Source organism: Martes martes, assembly GCF_963455335.1.
Source record: "Martes martes genome assembly, chromosome: 14".
NCBI lineage: Eukaryota > Metazoa > Chordata > Mammalia > Carnivora > Mustelidae > Martes > Martes martes.
In genome coordinates this window covers 81373586-81395996 of record NC_137902.1, presented here as the reverse complement: position 1 = coordinate 81395996, position 22411 = coordinate 81373586, and the positions used below count along the sequence as shown (strand labels likewise).

The 22411-nt window shown below is 56.5% G+C and overlaps 1 protein-coding gene across 1 annotated transcript in view; it reads right to left on the bottom strand.

The window, feature by feature from the left end:
- The window catches only part of GALNT2 (polypeptide N-acetylgalactosaminyltransferase 2), a 184054-nt gene that overhangs the window by 8224 nt on the left and 153419 nt on the right, over positions 1-22411 (bottom strand). The window contains exons 8-14 of the mRNA XM_080822337.1: positions 20994-21081; positions 17427-17514; positions 16087-16190; positions 11747-11873; positions 6600-6692; positions 6180-6263; positions 4074-4200 (exon numbers count right to left, since the gene is read on the bottom strand). Coding sequence (XP_080678463.1) covers positions 4074-4200; positions 6180-6263; positions 6600-6692; positions 11747-11873; positions 16087-16190; positions 17427-17514; positions 20994-21081 — 711 coding nt within the window. The remainder of the gene's footprint in view (positions 1-4073; positions 4201-6179; positions 6264-6599; positions 6693-11746; positions 11874-16086; positions 16191-17426; positions 17515-20993; positions 21082-22411) is intronic.

Sequence of the window (22411 nt, the reverse complement as noted above, 5' to 3'; positions counted from 1 at the left end):
CACGGAGCCCTGTCCCCACCTGTCCCCATCGGCCTCTGGCAGTGAGCTTTGCAGACCATTCTCTGGGAAGGGCCCCACGCTGCCCTTGAGGGTTGATTCCAGCCTACTGTCAGGTTGTCCCCCCATAGCCAGTGCCTCCGAGGTGCCAACGGGCACTCAAGTGTCACCTGTATCCCAGGGTGGCATTCGAAGCCAAAAGGCCCCAGGAAGGAGCACGTGCACCCTGCCTTTCATTCACTCAGATATGCATCATACCTCCAGCGAGGCTCGCGTGAAGTACCGGCACCAACCCGCCCCTGCTCATGGGTAAGCTTCTAGATGCTTCTTGGAAGCAGGTGTCGAAAAGACACTGGAAGGGTTGCAGATACTCAGGGAAAGCTCACGTACAAATGTTTCTACAACCTCCTTGCTATTGTGTGTTTAATTATTTTACAGCAGACTTTACACCGAATTCCAGGAAAAACTAATTCAGCTGTGCAAACAACAGAGCTGGCTGCCACTTTGTTCTTCTGTTGCATTTCAATGATCTGAATTTGTAAAATAAAGTTCATAAATATTTAAGAATTGCTTTTTTGAGCTGCCACTCTTAAAAAAGCACGGCCATTAATTTCCCCATTTCCAGGGTGTCTGCTGAGGCTCCGCCAGAAACCAGATAAGAAGGACTGTGTCTACAGTTAGGAAACGCCACTTAACCCTCTCATTTCTCACCCAGGTGGCACACCACTCAGAAAAGCATCGCCTTCCATCGGTACGGACAGGATTCACTTACGGGAGGGTTACGCATCGGCACACCAGTGAGGAGCGAGCCTGAGCCCGGGCTTCCCGCCGCCTGTGACCCATGCTACCCGATGTGGTGGCCACTACCCACCTTGGCTGAGCCAAATGGCTGAACACCTGACCTCCTCAGTCACACCGGCTAAATTCTGAGTGCTCTGGAGCCCCACGGGGTCCGTGAGAACCGCATCGGGTGTTGCAGACAGAGGACATTCTCAGCAGACCGGGCAAGGTTGGCGGGGCTGGTCTAGGCCGCTCTCCCGGCCGCAGGCCGGTCCGCGGAGGAAGGTGGGCCCCGGGGTGTGGGAGAAGCCTGTCGCCCACCGGTGTGGCCTCCCCCGCTAGAAAACCCTCCTGGTGCAGTGGCTTGTTCAGAATCACCCGCCTTGGGAGATTTCACAAACCCCAGTGCTCTGGGACTCCAGGCCGATGAAATCAGGCTCTCTGGACGGGGGACCTGACGTCGGAATTTCCGGAAAGCTCTCGGGGTGATTCCAGCACAAAACCACAGGAAACAGGCTCAGAGATGGTAGAAACCTGCTCCCTGGACAGGCAAGACTGGGTGCTTCTGTCCAGGATCCCTGAGTGCCCCGCAGCTGGCCTAGCGGGGACTCCGCGGACATCTGCTGGGGGGAGGGAAAGCTCCTCCGGCCCAGTGGGAGAAAATCGAGGTTCCCACAAGGGCAAAAGGGAAAAAAAAAGGGACTGGGTGCTCTGCACAAGCCATGCTATCTGCTCTCCCCAACAGCCCCACGCACAGCACTGGGACAGCCCAAGTCTGGGCGTGGCCATGGCCCAGCATAGTCGCCTGTGCACACAGCCGGGAGCAGCAGCCTCTGGGTGGCCTCCTACACCGTCCCAATCTCTTCCTCCTCCTGCAAATGGCTTCCTGAGGGCAGCTCATCATCAACGTACTCCTGTGCCTATGAACAAGGGGACTCTAACCAGGACAGCTGTGAGACGAGAAGGAGGAGCTATGCAAAACCACGCGGGGGACGGGCACGAGGGAGCAACGCGCCCGGCAGGCCGGGCGGGTCAGCCTCCCCACGGGCTTGCAGAGTGGGGCTCGTGGACTCAGAGACTGGATCTGGGGATCCAGAGCCACGGCCACCAGCCATCACAGGTGGGGGCGACCACGCAGACCACGGCAGCTTTTGTGACCAGCCACGGGTTAAAAGGTACCATCCACCCCCGAGGCCATGCCACGTGGGCGAGAGCCACGCACGGCACCCAGGACCGAAGCTGGCTCCTGAGCCCGGGGAGGGCAGGGTGGGGGGGCGCGGGAAATCCCTCACTGTTGGCCGCCATACATACCTTCCAAATGCACGGAGTCTGCCCTGGTCAGAGCTGCTAAAATATAAGGGCGGACCCCTGCAACGGTCACTGAATCATCAGAACGTTGCACACGTGACTGAGGGAAAACCCCGGTGACTCAACGGGGGACAGGGTGAGGCTCTGGAATCGGAAGAAATCTGGAGTCTAACAGCACAGACGGCAGGTAACCCGGGGCCACGCCTCCTCTGAATCCTAACACCCAGACCGGTGCATTAGCCAAATTCTGAATTTCGGCCACGAGGACCAGAAGCACCCCGGGCTTTGCAGGCCCCGAAGCACAGCCCTGCTGCCGAAGGCTAAACGGAGCTTCCGGACGGAGACTCATTAGATCCACTGTGTTTCCAGGCTGCCCAAAGCTTGCCTTTTTGGAAGGCAACACTTCAGTATTTTCATTCCGGCTTGGCCAGAGACAGATAAAACCCCGCGTCTCCCGGCGCCCTCAGCCTCCCCCCTCACACCGAAGCCCCAGACCTCCTCGCGCTCCGTCCCCGCATGGCTTCCTGCAGGCAGACTTGTGCCGTGTGCCACCGCCGTGTGCATCGGTGGGACCCAGAGCCACGCAGTCCCCACAGAAAGTGGAACCACGGTGAGTTTCGGACCTAAGGCCTGACAAGGACACGCAGAGACACTCTCGGCAGGCACGGCGCCCTCCGTCCCTCTTGTCCCCACCCAACTAACTCGGCCTGACTCGAGTCTTCCCTCCTACTCTCTTTCCCTCCCTCCTTAGACCACAAACCAGGCTGCAGCCCGAGGCTGGCTGGGGGTTCACTCCAAGCTCACAGCCTGTCCCGGGGAAGCACGCATGGGACCGAGGCCGGGCTCTGAGGACAGAGGTGAGACCCTGGGAGCCTGGGAGCGGCACGGCTTGACCGTCTGCGCTGGACCAGCCCTGGCCGCCGCCTGAAGCCGGCTCTCCCTCCCTTGTCTAACTGAGGATGTCCAGACCGGTCCAAGCAACTGTTAAGAGGACATCACCGAGTGAAGAGACGGGATGAAACATCCGGGGGTCGCAGTCCGCCCAGACACTCCCTGGGGGGATTTGGAACAACCAACTTTACGTAAAAGCAGGTGCCCTCTCTTAAAAATAGTTCTATTTAAAGAAGGTTCTGTGATCAGTAAATCTGGGATACACTTAGTTAACCCCCCAGCCACCAACGGCCCCATTTAAACTGTAGGTCCTCGGAGAGCTTGGCACGTTTTCAAGGAGATAAGAATACCTAGCATGACCCAGACTCTTCTGGGCACAAAGCCCACATTTTAAAAAACACCTATCATTTTTTTTATGGGAAAACTGCTTTTCTAGAACATTGTCCTCTGGAACATATAGGCCACGGTTAGGCCCAACAGGCCTTCCCTTCTCTGTCTTGTTTTCAGTGAGGACAGGAGGTGTGGGGCTTTACGCACCCAGGACAAGTTGTGTGTGCGTCAGACTAAAGCTAGTAATTGTTAATATTCTCTATCTAAGCCCGTGTTATCTAACAGGCAGGGGCCGATAATGACTTTGGCAGCAGCCGCAGGGTCTGTGCCTGTTAAAACCGGGACCCGAGCAGGTGTTTATGAGCTGGTCGGAGACCAGACACAGATGGAGACACAGAACTGGTGCTCTGGGGACAAGCACATGCCACAGGGATGACAGAGGTGGCGGGAAGATGAGGAGGAGGAGGAAGGGGAGAGGAAGCCCACCAGCCCTGCAGGCCCGCCTCGAGGAGGGATGCCGGATGTCGGTCATAACCGAGGCGTCCCTTACTGTGGTGGCAGAGGCTGGCCCGAGGCTGACGGCGGGCTCCACGCATCTGTCAAGATCTGGGGCATCCCCCCCGAGCCTGTGGCTGCCTGCCTGTGGGTGACCAGCTGCGGCCACAGGCTACCTCAGACACCTTGGGTCACAGGAGAAAGGCAGCAGCAAGGACTCGTAAGCTCAGGGCCCCTTCCCTGCAGGGGCTCCAGCCCACCCCCACACATACCTGGTTCCCCCCTGCATTGTGACACTCATAGACTCCAACGACACCATCAGCAAAATGTCCCAAAGTGTCCAGGCAGTTGGTTCCCTGCTGCAAGGCCCCAAAAGCTATATCCTGGTGGTCAGGGACCCTGGAAAGCAAGAGGAGAACCATCTGCTTAATTCCACAGGCCCCCCCGGCTCCCACCGTCCACCCCCTTGCTCGGTGAGTCCGTCTCCGGCAGCAGGAACCCTGAGGAGAGGAAGCCCCCTCCCACAGGCACACTGTGTCAGCCGGCCGGCATTTCTCGAATGTCCTGGATTTCTAGCCCGGAGTGAAGATTTCAAGCTGGAGAAGCATTCTTTCCGTCTCAGGAAAGGAGAAGCTCCTCTCCTCCTCACTGTGAGCCTGTTGGAAGTTCTTCAGAAAACTAACTCATGGGGGGAGGCCCCATGGCCTGGGCTTTCTGGCGGACTTCGGATCTGACCTTTACCTGGCAGAGGGGAGAAGGCGCCTGGCTGTGTCCGGCACCTGCCACCGACAGAAACGGCCCGTGTGGACGGGGGCCACCTGCCTCAGGGTTCCACCCGGGTCTGTGCTCAGCCTGGGCCCCGCACCCGCTGTGCCATCTCTCGCTGTCCCCCCAAACCTCGGACCCTACTGCACAGCACCCGTGAAGCAGATCTGTTCCAAGTATCACGTCAGACATTTCACTGCAAGCACGTGGAGCCCAGGGCCTGGGGCACGGGGTTGGGGGGCGCCCAGCGAGCGGCAGGGCGCACTACAGACACACACGAATGTCAGGTCGGTGCCTTCCCTTCCGGGCGCGGGTCGGGGGTCAGCTTCCCCTGCCGGTGTGGGACTCAGTGTTCTAGGCAAGTGGCACGGGCCCCCTGGCACCCCACGGCAGGGGTGTCCCTAGGGCGAAGCTGCACTTACTGTCCCTCTGGCTGGCAGCACCACCCACCACATCACACGTGACCGTGACGGCAAAAGCACGGTGGTCCCCACGACAGGGCTGCAGGCCACTGTGGGAAGCGCCGCGCGGGCTGGGCGAAAGACAGTGAGCAGCGGCTGCCCGCGGGTGACCAAGTCTGCTCTCGGGCCCCAGAGCAAGCCGCCCGTCACAGACGGGGCCCAAGGGAGGAGGAGGCCTGCTGTCCCCGCCGCTGGGGCACGGCTGCGGGTGTGACGGCTGCGGAAAGCTGCCGGGAGGCACGGCTGCGTGAGGGAACGCTCAAGCCAGCCTCGGGGACAAGGGCGCTGAAGGACCCGTTAGCCCGAAGGATGATGGTGGTGACTCCGGCTGCCGCTGCGTGGGAGCCACGCCCTCGCTGGGAAAGGAGGAAGGTGCCAGGTTAAAGCAAACCCCGTCTGGCCATCCCTTTGCGAGGATGACGTTCGGAGGGTCCCGAAACCCGCAGACCTGCAGGCCTCTGAGGAGGGTCTCAAGGGCTCCCCGAGGAAGCGGAGGGGCCGTTAGCGCGAGAGGAGGCAGCGGGCGTAGACAGAAGCCGCAGAAGAGTCTCCTGGAGGGAAGCGGGGCCCGGCGTCAGTGCCCGACGCAGCCTGGAGGCGGGGGTCCGGTCTCCAGGCCTGCGGGGTGCTGCCCTCTGTTGACGGGCCACAGGACGGGCACCGGCATCCGGGCAGCAGGAGCGAAGCAGGAGGCGGGGAGAGGATTCATTCTTTGGTCTCTGCGCGTGTCAACACTGCCCTCGGCTCCAGCGCAGGGAGGCCGGGCAGAGGCACCTGCCGCACAGGGAGGGCCAGGAGCCGGGGGACGCTGGGCACTGCCCCTTGGGCCACTTACAGAGCGGGTGAGACAACAGCCCTTGTCCTCTTGCCAATAGGGCGTGAGCTAAATGAGGTGCCACCTGGGACCGTTTCCGCCTCCGTGGAGAACGGGAGGGTCACCCAGCAGGAGGCCGCCATTCGGGGAGCACGTTCTCAGGGGTGCTTAGGGACAGCTGCGGGGTGAGGACACACAGCTCTCGCTGGGAGCCCCAGCTCGTGGCCTCTCACCAGGGCCATAAGCTTAACTTGGTCACCTCTCAGGGCCTCCTGCCTCTCTGACATCCCCGACTCCTAAGCCCTCGCGGAGTAAGGCCCCGATCCCCGGCAGCCTACCTTAGCTCTGGGTAGACATTTTCCAGGTACCACTTGAAAGGCTTGCAGCTAAGTTTCTTTCTGAGCTCCAGTCGGCTCTGAATACTGGAAGAGAGGGAAACAAGATTCCTTCACCAATTTCGAGAATGGATAAGCTCCTTACATCAGATCTAGAAAGCTGCTGATGGGAAGAGGACGGAGGCAGGCAGTGGAGCTTGGACTGTCCACGGTCCTGTCCCCGCGGCCCTGGCCCACCTCCCACACGCGTCTTGCCTTGGGCCCTCGCCCGGCCTTGAGCACAGGCCCCTGCTTTGACGCCTGGGCGACGGTTCTCGTCTCTGGCAGCAGAATGGTTCGTGGGGTGCGGGCTGAGCACAGGCTCCCCCACCCCCCGCCAGGATCCCGAGCAAAGTGGCATGAGAGGGCTCAAGGGACACTTACTTTCCATAAGGAACGTTTCTGGCGGAAGGCACTGCTGCGTAATAGAAATTTTTGTATTCGTCCATCCAGACCTCTGCTGCCCGGCGGGTGTTACTAGAAACAAAATAAGGCTTCTTGAGCTGGGATTTGCCTTCTTTCCGTCTGCGTCACTCTGTGTGCACTTGTCTGTTTGGAGAGCTACTTGGGAAGGGCCCCTGAGGCGGGCGGGCAGTGGTGGCTGGGACGCAGAGAGCCGGCTGTCCCCGCTCGGCACCCAGGCCCAGACTGGTGGGCAGCGGGCACTCAGCGGGTGCTTACTGAGCAAATGGAACTCGCCTTCTCGTCTTTCACAGAAACAGGTTGTCAAAGAGCAAAAGGCAGTTAGACCTGCAGCACGGGCAGGTCTTGGGAGGAAGAGACTCGGGCTGGACCAGCAAGAAGGACACAGAGCGTCACCACGGCAACCTGCATCATGCACGCACGGGCGGCTGGCACGGGGCGGGGGGGGGGGACAGCCAAGGAATCCTTGGCCTCTGGGGCCCTTCTCATCATGGCGGCAACGTGACTAGAGAGCTCTGGGGAAAAGGTAAAAATAGGTAAGTACTATTCAAAACACTTTCCCCCCTGCAGACCTGAGCTGAGAGAGTGTTCGGTTTGGACAAGGACTGGTGATGGGAAGGGGAGAAAAGCTTGAAGCCCCACAGCCAGGGCTCCCACCAGCTATACCGGGCTGGAGGGACCCAGATGGAACAGGCCTTTCTGCCAGGCAAGAAAACCACGTGCTTAAATCTCAGAACCACACCTACGTACAGCTCAAAACCATGACGCGTGGTCAATGAAGGCCACTGGAACAAGCTACGCTGGCACGTGGGGCCCATGTGCAAGGCTCCCACGCGGGTGGGCGTCAGATCTGACCTGCCCGCACTCCCCTCAGGGCACGTACGAAGCAGCATCCTACAGTGAGCCTCTCTGCTCCCAGGTCCCGGGTTCCCAAGCAGACTCACGCTTCCTTAAGGTCCCATATGGAAGACATTACGTTCTTCCAAAAAAAATATATTAGGGAGGCGATGTTCACCTTTGAAAAGAAGTCCTTTCCTCTACCAGAAAGGTCTCTTACATGGCGAGCCTTTCAAACGATCCGAGCTACAGTTATTAAAATAACTTCTACTCGGGGCATCGACTCTCACACAGCGTGACGTATAGACCTTTTTCCTCTTCGCGCGGGAGATGAACTGTTGAGAACGCCACTTACGAGACCGGCAGGACAACACGAAGGAGCCCACCCCCTCCTCGGATCCGGCACTTCCCACTTCTAGAAACGTACCTCCAGGACAGTGTACAGCTGAAGACAGGCTCACTTCAGCATTGTTTAGAATGACAAGAAAAGAAAATTCAGAGACCCTATGACCATCGCCAGGAACATGATCAAAGAATGGATGACTGGAGCCGCTGGAAACCGGCGGACATTCTACAGGCGGCTGTGGAACGAGGTCCCTGACCGGCTGTGGGGTGAGAGCCCAGGGCACTGGAGGTCTGTGAGGGCGGGGGGAGAAGAGAGGAGAGGGGAGGGGAGGGGAGAGAGGGGTCCACCATGATAAGACGGCTCCCTTTGGTAATGAGATGGGAGATGTTTTCCACTCTTGCTCTGTAAGAAATACACACGTACAGCCACGTGCGTTTAAAGATTCGACATGCCTGGGATCTGGGGCATATGTGTTATTTCTCAGCCGAGACAATCAATACTCTTACCAGGATTCTGGGGGCTTAGGGAGTGGCCCACGCCTCACCTCACGCCCCATCCCTAACCTGCGGTGTGACTTCAGTGCACTGGGACCTGGACCGCTCGTGGGTAAGATAAAAGGACCGCATTCACGCATCTCCGAAGTCCCTTTTAGCCCTGCTGGCTTCAATGGCTTTTGTGAATTCTGCTCACACAGTGGTTCTGAATCTCCTAAGTCATTAAGTAACTAAGTCATTTCTTAACTCCTAAATGCGAAGCAACATCTTTCTGTCCAGTTACTAGAGAAAGACCCATACGTAGCCTCAATGAGTGCCCTGCTCGGTGCTGGGTTCGATTCATTCATTCAAATGTTTCTTTGGTACCTACGAGATGTCCAACAGTCCTCCTGGTGTGTGGCGACAGGGGCCCCAGGAGGGTCCACTTTGATCTGTCTAGGTTCCCCTCGCTTGCGCTTCCCTCCGCCCACCCCCACGCTCAGCGCAAAGCGGCTCCACCAGGAAGTGCGCAGCAGAGAGAAGGTGTGACTCGCACGGGCCAGCTCTACGGCTCGGTGGTGGTAGCAGAAGAAAGTCCAGTAAGAAACTTATTCGAAACCACCAGTTTCCACTGTTGAATATCAATCATATTAATAGAGTGTCGCCATTAACTCTAACCCTAAAACCAAACGTCCATCTAAGGCTCAACCCCACCGCCGTGCTACCATCCTGGAGGGGACGTTCCCTCACCCCGGAGGGCTCTATGAACACATGCGTTCAAGCTCGCACACAGCGCCCTCCAGTCTCTTAAGGGGCTTGTGGGACGCTAACCGGAAATGCAGCGAGAAACACGCCAGCAGGGTCTCTCTCAACCGGTCTTACGGGATGTGGCCACCATCACCGGGGATTGGAAGTAAGAATCTGCAGGTGCGTCCTATCACCTCACCCCGCTAAGTGTGGGTGCCCACATGCAGAGCTGGGGTGGTAAAACAGCATACGCGAGACCCCGCTGGGGCTTCCTGCTCCATTCACTCATTCATCATTCCCTTACTCACTGACTAACGCACACAAACGAGATCAGCCTCCACGCCCTGTTCTGGTGCCCGTTCCAATCTGTACCTAACGGACGAGTTCCAGCGACTTCGGACCTGGCTGCCCCTGCAGGTCTGGACTGGAGAGCTCAACGTGTGGGGGTGACATGGAATCTGGGGTCCGACGGCCCACGTGACCGACGGCTCTGGCACTTTCCGCCTGTGTGAACTTGGACTGCGGGGCTGAACCTCCCCGTGCCTCAGTTTCCTTTACGGCACTTCGTTCGCAAGGTTTTATGAGAATGATGTGAGCTAATATTTGCCTGGTACTCAGAACAGCCAGACACACACAACGCACTATATGAATATTAGCTATTTCTGAAGCCCAATTTTTAAATGGTGAAATACTTAAACCTTAGCGCCACAGATCAGAGGACATCAGAGAGAACTCAGAACTGGAGGGGGACCTGAGAAATAATATGATTCTACCTCCTTATCTTTTAGCAGAGTCCTTGGAGGCAGAGGGCCGCGGAGCCTCACGGAAGGCCAGCAGATCTCTGCTGCCCCAAATACAGGAAGCCTGGGTCTGTCTTCCCTCCAGGCCTCTAGCATATGGACAGGCTCCTGGGCCACAAAACACAGTGAGGACATATCCTATCTAAGGAAAAGTGCTTTTAAAAAAAGAAGCGTATAAAGCAATGTTCTGTGTGTGTTAACACATTCTTTTCTAAAGCCCGCCATGCGCTAGTAGCAACCAATGGGATTTGGGTATTTGATGTATCTACACAGGAAGTTTGCATTGTCCTTGGGGAAAAAAAAATACCAATCACTGTTTGACTTTGTAGAGCGCACTGGATAAGAACATACTTTTGTTTCTAATAAAGAACAGTAATGAAGTCAGACAACATTGGAGAAAGAATAGAATTTGAAAGAAGATAATTTGGTTAGAAGTTACTTGCTGTTGGGCGTCGTTAAAGTTTCTCAGAACGCAGAATCTCTACGCTGAAACTACCTGCTGTGTGATACGTGTGTACTGTGCGATCTGTACTTGGAATCCAAGTTTTAAAATATTACACAAGAGATAAGCTAGTTGTTCTCCCCAGCTCACTTCCACCCTCTCTCAAGTGCTCCTAGTTTGGTGGGGGCAGCAGGTCAGCAAAGTCCTAGGACCGAAGGTCACGGACTCGTTCTTAATTCCTGGCTCCTGGTCTCCGGCCATGGTCAGGCCACGGTCAATGCTGCCTGCTGGAAAGTGGCTGGGACCCGGCCCTCCCTTGACCCACACCCCGGGTCCAGGCCACCTCTCCTTGGCCTGGGCCACTGCAACAGCTCTTAGAAGAGCAGGGGAGGGGAGGGACACTCACACCAGCATTTCCTCCTGGTGTCACCTCGCTCGTGAAAGCTTAAAACAGAGAAGTCAGGTACCTGCTCAAAGGTCAGGCTCCTCCAACAGCTTCCCCTGGCCTTAGAACAACATCCGGTTTCCCAGGACCCACACGGCGGCTGGTCTACTTTCCCCTCCTTCCCTTGGCTCTAGTCCCGCTGGGGTCCCCCTGCTCTGAAGTCACGCTGACCTCAGCGCCGAGGGACCTGCTCGTCCTGCAGGGGCTGAACCGAGCGCCACCTCCTCAGAGGGTCCCCTGGCTCCGGGCCCCCTGCAAACCTGTCCCCGTCCCTCTCACGCTCAGCCACGGGACTACATCTTACCTGGTTCACGGCATTTATCAGAGGTTACAATCATCTCATTCAGCTACTCATACCCCGGGCTGACTACTCCCACCTCCGGAGACCAGGCGGGCTGGCTTATATGCTGTTCTATCTTTAGCATGAAGAGAATTCCCTAGAAAAAGCCGTGGGCCCACGACTGGTAATTCGCCTGTTTTCTTCAGAAAGCTCTTAGTTTGGCAGCTTCGTGCTTGCCGAGACGTATCTAGAATCTATCATAAATCCGATCTACATGCCGTGTAGATTTTCTGGCTTGAATTCAGTACGGCTTAACCTACACACTGTTCACACGTTATTCCTTGGGCAGCAATACATACAAAAAAAATAAGCTCGTCTTCTCCACGATCATGTTTCCTCATACACTCTTGGGGGTGCAGCGTTATGTGAGCTTTCCCACGTGTACAGATCGGTGCGGTGACCACCCATTGGGACACAGCCCGGCACCCGACAGCCCCTCTGCAGTCACACCCCAGCCCAGCCCCGTCCGCCCTCCGTCACTGTGGCTATGTCTCTCTGAGACTGTCCTAGGGTGCGACTTCTCAGCACACTGCCCTCGGGAGACATGCACGTTGCTGTGCGTACCGGTGACCCTGGTCAGTGGTGTGTGGTATCCGGCGGGGGACACCTGTCTCTGTGCAGCCCAAGGTTAACTGTGTCTGGGTGGCGGTCACCGATGGCCTGGTCACGACCACTTACCGGGCGAAGACCGTGCCGCTGCCACCTGGGAAAGTGTAGGGGTGCTGCTTTCGGAACACATGTCCCACGCGGCTGCAGGGGACGATCTCCAGGCTGCCACCACACTGCCACACACGGAACGAGATCTCTGAGAGGAGGAATGAGACCGGGTGACTGACAGAATCTCAGGCTGCTGTCACCCCAGATGGGGCACCGACGCCTGCCCACCACCGTCCCATCGAAGGGCTCTCGTGCCCTCAATGGCTGAAGGAGGTGGGATAAGGGACCTGACTCCCTCCAGAACACGCTCCGGAACTTTCTATGGTGCAGACATCTGACACACCCCAGGGCTCCCGGCTCCGTGTCATACTCTGGAAAGTAGGTGCAGTGGATCTGGGAATCAGCTTGGCTCTAGGGAGCATCTCACAAAGTACATGTCTGTCAGGTCATCAAGTCGTGGACCTTAAACGTACACGACTTCAAACGGTCAACTCAACGGAGTTGGGGAGACAAAAAAGAGTGAATGAATGTTCACACTCGGTTCACCAGGAGAGGGTCTCCACAACGGTGTTGTTGGACAGAAATGTGAAGTGAGGTAGACAAAAAAGGAGAGATATGTCATACAAATTACCTATGCTGGGGCATGCGCAATCGTAGATTTTAGCACAGATCTGAATTATGGAAGCCAATGAGATCGATGTTACCAAATCCCATGTTTTCACTAAACGATTCTACTCCAAATTCAAAAGAGAGCGAGCACGTGGAAACGGTTTTTCAGATTCAGATGAGACACCTTGAGAAAAATGTGAATCTGTGGTCTGTTCTGATTGTACAGGACCCCGGCCATAAGACCACACATGTCCATATAGCATCGCAGCATCGACCAACGAAACGCTTGCACTGAATCCTTCACTAGCTGGTTTGTGACCACGGGGTATGACAGTGGCACTTGCTTCATATCAACACTGTTAGAAAAGCCATTGCCAAAGGTATATAAACATCAAAAGGCATTAAATGGCCACACGGTAAAGTGGGCCACCATATACACCATTTTCCTCTAAACTTCCTCTCCATTCACTGAGCACTACTGCACACCTGGACTTTCTCTACCTGGGAGAAAACAACGCTTCCCTTAAACTTCACAATTTATGCTTATCCATAACTATGCATTATTAGCAGGCTTCACGTCACCTGGGGAGTTCACAGGTGCCTCCTGGACTACAGCAGTGACCAAAGACGCTTGAGTTAGTCATAGATCCCTCAAAGCTAGCCACGGAGTTCCCCAGCCAGTCACCAGTGGCTCGCCTGCCTGGACACAGAAGCTACCTGCAGGAGTACGGAGACGCCCAGGGCTGGCGATGCTCAGGCCGACACCAACACACTCACCGCCCTGAGCATCTGTCCTCGGGCGAAGCTCGGCACGCGGCTGGCACCTGAACAGCCCGGCATCTGCTGACCAGGCACCTGTCCTAATCGCCAGCCTTCTGAGCGGCCGTAGCCGACGTCGTGGTTGGTATAAATGGGCGCTTCCTCGACATCAACACAGCAAGGAGGCCAGACGGAACCCACAGAAGCAGCAGTCCCTGCTGCAAGTACGGAGGGTCAGGGGCTGGGGGGCTACGGCAGACCCCGAGTGAGGTGCTTGGGAAATCCTTCAGGCCAGGCCTCGTCTGCGGCAGCAGGTGCCCAGACTGCGCCGCTGAAGTTAAGGAAACATCCCAGTGGCTGGCAACGAGGAACCCACGCCGCCGTTCCGGGCCTTTTGGAACCAATCCCCTCTCAGCCTTGAGAAACACAGGGGCATGGCCACCTCAGCCTCCGCAATGAAGGGCTTCTGACTTCTCTTTCTTCGTGTCCAACAACACTTTGAATAAGAAGTTCTCTGTACTTCAGGACATGAAATTAAACGTACGTTTGTCTAACTGGAACATTCAAAATCGGGGGGCGAGGAAGGTCCTGTGGCTGCTGTAGGGAGAAGCCCTGGAAGGAGGGGGTCCCTCAGGGGTCCGGTGGGAGATTCTGAAGGCCACGCACGATGACAACTACATTCACTTGACCTTGGGGCCGCTACAACGTAGGGAACAGCTCCTCAAGAGAACTTGGTAGATTCTGAATTAGGCATCTTGGCCTTTGCTAACGACCAGTTCTGGGATCTTAGGCAAGACCTCGGTCCTTCAAGAAAGCATGAAAGGAAGTGTACGGGGTTGTCAGAAATCTCTACGCTGTGCACCTGACACTGACGAACCTGTAACACTGTGTGTTCGCCATCCTCTAATCGAAAAAAAAAAAAGAAAGAGAAGAACCAAGAAAGCATCAGATGAGCGGGTGTACCAGAAGCCGAAAGCAGCCTCTACCCCAAAGCTGTGGGGACACGGCACAGAGGACAAACATGCCCAAGGAGCCTGACCCCCCTGCCTCCCAGGGGCTCGGGATCTGATTCTTCGTCTTCTTAATTGCTTACACGAGGCTGCCCCGACCAGCTGGAAGAGCGGAAGCTGCAGGGCTTCCTTTCGGTGGGGGAGAGGGTGTGCGCGGGGGAGACGGTTTTGGATGTCACTCCCGCATCCCTGCACTCCGTCTCTCCTGACTCACGCCCGCGCAGGCCGTGCAGGCTGGACGCCGCCGGTGTGCACCCGGCGCTCGGAGAACGGAGTCGGAGCGGTCTCAGAAAGAAAGACTCAGACAGGGACTCCTGTTGCCGAAACCCGTGCGCCTGCTTGACCGCTGCAGACGGCGGGGAGCAGAGCGGCTTTACAGAGCCAGGCAAGGGGAGGGAAGGTGCCAGACGGGGCCCAGGCAGGGGTGCTTCAGCCCCTCCCGTCCCACCCCACCCCACTCTGACCCCAGTCCCCTCAAGTCCTTCTGGGGAGCCTCCCTTGTGGCACAGCTGCATGAAGATAAAACCAAACCACCAGCACTACCATCAACAACAAACAAACCAGGTCATTTAAGAAAACTCTCCCTCCCTCTGGTCTCTCTGTGGAATGTCCCCTCTGATGCTTCAACCAACACTAATCACCCCGTGACACAAGGCTGGCCGTCACCGCATCTGCCGCATCCATGCTCTCAGCTAACAGCACACATTCTGAAAACCACACAGCGGCTTCAGGAGACGGTCACCTAAGTGACGTGCTGTCCTACTGGGGGGTCCTGGCTGGCCGGGCCTCCGCGGGGCATGGGGAGATGTGTGCGGAGCAAGGGTGACTCAGAATTCTCCTCAGAAGGTTAATAATTCTTCTGAAGGCTTTCGTGCTCAAAGGACTTTAATACAAGTCCTCCCTGCCTGTCAATGTGTCGTTAAATAAAGCAAAAGGAGTTTGACACACGGTCCTTTGTCCCAGGTGCTTACTGAACCTAGAGAAGGTTTCAACATCAAACCACGGCAGATAAATTCTCCACAGCGGAGATGTTATCGCCAACTTTAACATCATAAAACAGAGAAAAAGAAGAGGCTAGTCTAGATTTTTCTTTTAAACAAACAAAAAAAAAATCCAAGTTTCTGATACAGGTAGAACTACTAAAAGTGACAGTGACATCACGTTTCCCTCCTTGACCTTGCCCCGCTCTCTCCCAGGGCAAGCCCACCCAGGGCCGGGGTGATTCATTCAACAGCCTCAGTGGCTGGCGAGACTCAGCTCAGAACCCCGGCAGAAAACCCTAAACAAACAACAGAACATAATAAGAAGAGTCTTTTTATCTTAACGCGATAAATATGACGCGGCTAGTGATGTAGACGGAAGTCTACAAAATTTCATCGTCCCTAAACCTAAGGAAAACTGACTGGCACGGGTTATTAAAACTGAAAACAAAAAAAAATCAAACCAATTCAGAACCCCTCACAAACCAGTCAAGAAGGGCTTCAATGCCACGGCCTCTCGGCGCCACGGGACTCCCAGCGCCACCGTTCAGTGTACCCCACGAGGCCGGCCCGGGCTGGTTTCCCACCCCACGTGGCTGAACACGGAGCCCACAGCCTGCAGCACTTCCCCGTGTCTGGAAGCTCGCTGTCCGAACCCTCGGGTCCAGAGGACGTTAACGAGTCTGCCTTTCCCTTCAAGGACAGTGCCCGTCTTCTAGCATCCTGTGCTCTAATTTCGGGCGACAGATTTAACGCCCAGCCCCAGACACCACAGTGGAAGGGATGCTATTTATACTTGTTTGGGGGGCTGACGCCGAGCGAGGAACGGTGACTAAGGCCTTTACAGTTCTGTGTTTTTTTTCCCAACTGGCTCCCTGCACACCGCCAGCTCTGGCCTAACCGCCCCTTCAAACTTCCACTTTTCATTTCGACGCCCTTGGTGGGCAGGAAAAGGCCCTGGTTTCCTCAGAACTGGAAAGCGAAGACGCAGGCTCTCACGTACCCAGGTTCTCTCCTCCCCACACGTCCATCATCATGTCGTACTTCCCCAGCTCTTCGAAGTAGAGCTTGTCCATCACGAAGAGTCCGCCGGCAATCATAGGGGTTCTGAAAAGGCAGAGAGCGTGGAAGGGAAGAGGGGAACAGGCCAGAGGTCAAGGTCAGAGCTGCTGCATTTTAATGCCAAGGTCGGTTCTATAAGCTAACTTTAAAAACCACGGCGCAGCCCTGGCTCCCATTCAGAGCTCAGGATGCCCTCAATCTGCTTTCCCACTGCTGACTTCTAATGCCTCCCACCTGCCCTGTTCGGACACTCCCACAGTGCCAGGGGCTGGACAGTGTCCTCTCCGGGAGAGTGACTGTTGGAATTGGGGGCATTCCCTGGCAAGCGGCAGGTACTTGGCTTTTCTGTGCCTCAGTTTCCGTAGAGGATTACCAAAAACAATACGTATAAGCTCTCAGCACACTTGGGAATCGCTCGATGTCAGCCGTCCTCCTCCTCCTCCTGGAGCCCGTTCCTCCTGTCAGCTGGGACCCCCCACCTTTGTGTTTCCTCAGCCAGGGAGGGAGTCAACTGAGCCCCTACTTCCATCCCAGTAGATGCTCTGAGAACTCAATGTCGAGTGCTGGCGGTCTAGAGCACACTGTGATGTTGGTGCTGGTGGCCAGTGTGGGTGGTCCCTGCCGGAAGTCAGTGTGGGTGGTCCCTGCCGGAAGTCAGTGCCGGAGTCAGTGTGGGAAGTCAGTGCTGGTCATTGCGGCTGGAAGTCAGTGGCAGAAGTCTGTGGCACGGCTGCCACTTAACTGTGTGTCTAGCCTGAAGAGACACCCCACATTCACGCCCAGCCACAGACGGTGACTCCTGACTCCCAACCTGAATTCCTCAGCCGGCCACGGCCTGAGGACCTGAAAGCCGGCTGTTAATGGCTCCAAGCTCTCTCCTCGATGGGCCAGCAGGCGAACAGAGGCAGCCCAGGGAGGGCAGTGGACCAGTGAGGGCAGCAGGGGGGAACTCAGGCTCTCCCGGCCCTGCCCTTTTCCCTGGTCCCCGAGTTCAACGTGAAGAGCCCATCCTGCTGGAAACCGCTCTACCGTACAAACGTGAAGGAACGCCCAGAACTTGTAGATCTGCCTCGTATAGTTCATCTATGGGCTCTGTCTGAGGAAAACTCAAAGTACTTTAGTCTATGATCCGGTGGCAGAAACCATTCCTGGAGCCAGGACAGGGGAAACGGTGTCGCCAGCGGGCAGGACGATGAAGAGCCAAACCACGTCTCTAGGAAACACGGGGCCAGAGCCAGGGCCTACCTGCGAGGGGCACCCCGAGGGATGCCTGGCACTTACTTTATGGGGGCAACAGGGTTCCCCTGCCGGGATCTCCTCTGCTCTGGGGTCATGTAATCCCATTTGAAGACCAAGTTCCAGTCAAAACCTGCCGGAAAAGAAACAAAACGTTAGGGTGCTGACGAGAACGGAGTGTGCTCCTGGCAGCTCTGTCCCTCAGGCTCACACATATTTGATACTTGGACTGGACTCACTGAAAACCACACACAGCAAAACAATTAAATAAAAGCACCACCGCTAAAGCAGCAGCAGAGGGGGGAACCTGGGGCGGGGGGACCAGTGGTGGGAGGGGGTGCACACCGACTCCTTCCCCGAAAAGCACACCCCCAACGGAAAATGTGGGTCAGCCTTTCCTACAATAAAATGCCTGAGAATCTCTCTGACAGGGAACAGAGAGCTGCCAAGGAGAGAGCAAACGGGCGGGACAGAGTGAGGTCTGCCACCACGCCTCCCACCCTGTCCCCGGTCAAAGTACCCAGGGGAGGGGCAAGAGGCGCAGGTTCCCTGGGCAGCCAACTTGGCCCCCTCAGGACCCTTGACTGCCACTAAACCACAGGGGGCGAGGCGGCAGAGGGGACCCTTTTAGGTGAAAACCAGCCAAAGGAAGTGGCAAAGTGGGCAGCAGGCTGCGATTTCTAAGACATACGGCAGCTGTCCTCATTCCCCCTTCGAATCCACAGGCCCCTCGGGGCCGCAGAGCCTAGGCCGGGGACCTGGACTGGTTCCTGACATCTGTGGGCGCCTGGCCCAAGCTGTCGGGTACACCCTTATACGGAGGGCACCCCGCATCGAGCCAGTGCTCCCCAACTGCTGATGCTCTCAGGAATCGCGAGGAGACCACTCCTGGTGACAGACGGCTCCCTGCATTTCCAAAGGTCTGACGGCCAAACCTAACTACCCCAGGGCCGTCTGACCTTGAGCTCTGTGCTGCCAGGCTTTCCGCTGGTCGGCAGGACTTGAGCAGTGCCTAAGTCTGGACTTCTCTTCAGTTTGCTCTGAGGTCAACATTCCTCGGCCCTGCCAGCCCCCGTGTCCGCAGCCCGAACAGGGCAGGCTGGGAGGTGTAGGCTGGAAGGTCTCCTGGGCCCACACATCCTTCATGGCCCAACCAAGGGCATGGGACTAAAAAGGTCTCCCAGCTGTCCCTGCCAAGTGCAACAGGCTAGCAAAGAGGCAGGGAGCCGCTGGGGGCCCAGGCAGCAGGGACAGCACCACAGAGGGGAAACTGAGGCAGGCCCCACACAGGCTTTTCCTGAAGAACTCAGTTCTCCCTGAGGCAAACGGGCCCGCTTCAACCAGGGAAACAACAAGCGTCCTGCCTGTGTTACGAACAGACAATGCAAAGCCCTCAGTGGGCCTGTTGACATAACGTTATCTGCATTTTTTGAATGATCATTGTTATTTTATTAATTTGGTCCAAAGAGACAAACTTTATTAGGATTTGAGGATCTGCTAAAAACATCATGCTTGATTCTTTTTACCTAAAGAGATCTGAGAAAATGCTCCTGGAGTCAATTTTTACCTTCTCTTCTTCTGACCCAGCAGGAGGACTGCACTGCCCCCCTCCTCCCCCTCCCCGCCACGACCCCAGGGCATCTATGTCCCTGCACCGGCTCTCAAATAAGCAGAGGCTATGGGAAAAGAGAGCCGTCAGATCTCAGCTCTTGTAAATCCTAGGGGAAGAAAACATCCTGAACACTGCTTTCTTAATAACTAGGGATCAGTCCCTTTAAAACCCCACAGCTCCTCACCATTTGCGAGAATCTTTTCTGAATGTTATGGGGCCTGATGTAAGGAGCGTCCCCCGACCATGACCGCCCTGTTCTGCTGCCTCGGGATGGGGGAGCTGACCTCACGCTGGCCACTCTCATCCCTCCGCTACCCTCTGTGTCCGGCGCTCCTATCCCCCTCGGGATGAGGTCGCTGACCTCACGCTGGCCACTCTCATCCCTCCGCTACCCTCTGTGTCCGGCGCTCCCATCCCCCCACTGCTTGGATGGGCATGCTGAGGCCCGGAAGTGACCTGGCCAGCCCTCGGCGACATGGCAGGTGGGGTCAAAACCCCGGGTCTCCCTGACTCTCAGCACTCTGCTTTCGGAGGTCATGCCCAGTCTTAACGGTCTTCTATTTTTGATGCTAGACTATCAGTGGATCCTGTGTCTGTGCGACTACCGTCCATCCTTCTCTAATCAGCTCAAAGTGTTAGAAGGTGGGAGGAGAAGCCCCTTGTTTCCCATAAAGAAACCGGGGTGCTGGACGGCTAGGAAAGAAACCATGGATCTCAGGTGTAAGGAATCAATAGTGAACTGATCACCCCAACAGAAGGCGAAGGCTTTGATGTCTCTTTCAGCCCTTCTGAGCCGTCTTTGCCGCCCTCTTGGCTCTCGGCCGCGTTCTGAGAGGCGTGGCTGCCCACCAGCGGGGTTTCAGAGCACAGAGCCTTCGCTGCTGGGCCCCCACCAGCCCCCCAGTCCCAGGGACGCAAGGACAACTCATAAGAGCCAGACACCATGGGACCAGTTCCTTCGAGGGGGCCGGTGTGGTCCCCGCGCCCCTCTTAGCACCACAAAGCGTGGCATGAGCTCAGGGCTTCTCCAAGCCTGGTCCCTTCGAGGGTTTGTCCCACCAAAGCTACTTTGATATTTACACTAAGACCTCGCAAGCCTCGTTCATGCCCTGCCTTCAAAAGCACATGATGGGGTTTTCCAGAAGCTGCAGAACGTGTGGCGTCGGTTCTCTGGTGGACAAGAGGACACGTACTTGCATCGTCTTGTGTTTTAACAATTTCTTGGCTTTACTCCCTAATACAGCAAGTGCTGACACATACTGCCCACGTGAGCAGACGTTTTTCGGGGCCTCTGACGGTTTTTGAGAAGGTGGAGCACGTGAGACAAGTTACTCACAGGGCCCGGGTTGGGGGGCGTAAAGGAGCACATCCGGAGGCTGGGGGGACCGAAAGGAAGCCGGTGTGGCCCCTCGAAGCAGGATGTGGGGGGTTGGCAGGGTGGGGAGGAGGCGTCCACAGCCAGCCAGGTGCAGGGGTGACGAGTGGGTGGGGGTGGTCGGTGGGAGCCCGTGATGACCCGGCTGACCCGGCTTTGCCACCAGGGAGACGCAGGCTGTCAGGGGCGCCGGGCTCAGAGAGGAGGCGAAGGCGAGCTCAGCCCTTCCCCTCTGCAAACCCCGAGCTCTGTGGCGCTCAGCACAGACCGCCTGTCAGCTCGGGCGATGCCTCGTCCCAGCCTCCGACTTGGGAAAATTTAATCTTCTCTGATTAAAAATGACACCCAAACTGTGTACTAAGCCACACATGTCATCACAGCCACAGAAGGTCAAAGAGATAAGAGGAGAACAGGAAGTGCAGGAAGTTCTTTAAGGGAGAGAAGACCATGTTTCTCTCTTTATGAAAGTCTACTTGTCGGGCACGGAGACCGCCTGTGCTTGCCGCATGTGCGCTGGAGGTGAGCACGCGGCCGTCACTGTCACTTGTGACACTGAGCGGGAGCAGTCATCAGCCGTCACGCGGACAGCCAGCGCAAGGCGGGCTGGACAGGGAGCGGCACCTACCGCCTTTCAAGTCAGCGGACGCCCCCACGTACTGAAAGTTGTCCATATTAATGACATCGATGATAGGGGACACTACCCGTGTCCTGTCCTGAAAAACAAATCAACAAAAGACGGGAGTCAGTATCACAAACTAAACAAAGCATCCCGCCCCACCAGGGGCAGGCATCGGCGTCCGGCAGTATCAGGGACACCTGCCACCCCTCCCGCCGACTGCCACTCCAGGCCGGCGGAGGCGCTGGGACTCCCCATTCCACATGCCCCACCCCCCGCCATCACAGACCGGGTCTGTTCTGGGCCAAGCGAGGTCAATAGGGAGCAGGCAGAGAGGACAGCTCCCTGCTAGCAGATGGCCGTGGCCACGGGACACCTCCAGCATTTGCTGCCCGGGCTGATGGCAAGGACTGCACCCGTGTGTCCCCAGCATTCTCTTCTGCTTCTCCAAGCACCCAAACTTCTAAGCACGGGGCTACTCTCCTTCCGACAGAATCTAAGGTCAGCTGTCCCTAAGCATCCTATTCTGTGACCTGTGGTCAACGCTGGGAAAGGACTCACGGCGGAGGGAGCCAAGCAACGATGCTGGGAACCTGTCTGTGTGTGTGTGGTGGGGAGCGCATGGATGTGGCTATGGCCGAAGGTAACCCAAGGAAACTCAAGAATCCCAGATTCGAAGAACGTCTCACCTGTGAGTCCACCCAACACAACATATCCCCCCCTTAGATGGAGGCATTTCTTTCTGCCACAGTCACTACTCTGGTGGTCTGGGAACATACTGACTTTCAGCATTCCTGCCCTGTTTAAAATCAGATGCATGGGGCGCCTGGGTGGCTCAGTGGGTTAAAGCCTCTGCCTTCGGCTCAGGTCATGATCCCAGGGTCCTGGGATCGAGCCCCACATCAGGCTCTCTGCTCAGCAGGGAGCCTGCTTCCCCCTCTCTCTCTGCCTGCCTCTCTGCCTACTAGTGATCTCTGTCTGTCAAATAAATAAATAAAATCTTCAAAAAAAATCAGATAATCAGATGCTTGATGCTGGTGAGAGGCACTGCCCCATGTGGCTAGTTAACAAAAGAGTAAATGCTTTCCTCGAGCCACTTAGAGAACCCGTGTTCACCGGAAGAAAGACTGTGAGAAACAAAGGAGTACCAGAATCCGCAGCGCTAGCAACAGAACGCATCAGAGGAAGACGTAAGAAGAGTGTCAGGTTTGAGCACCCCCAGGTGCAAGTTTACGGGGTAGAAACCCCCGTGCGGGGCCCTGAGCATGGACAGTCCGATCTTTCTCGCTCGGCTCTGCCTGGGCCTAGGGATGGGAGTCGAAGAACACACGGTGCTCGGCTTCTAAGTTCATTCCTTTTGTTTTGGCTTCTTTTGATAGGACGGGACTTAGTGAGCTTTATCATTTTCCACTCCTTCCATCCTTACT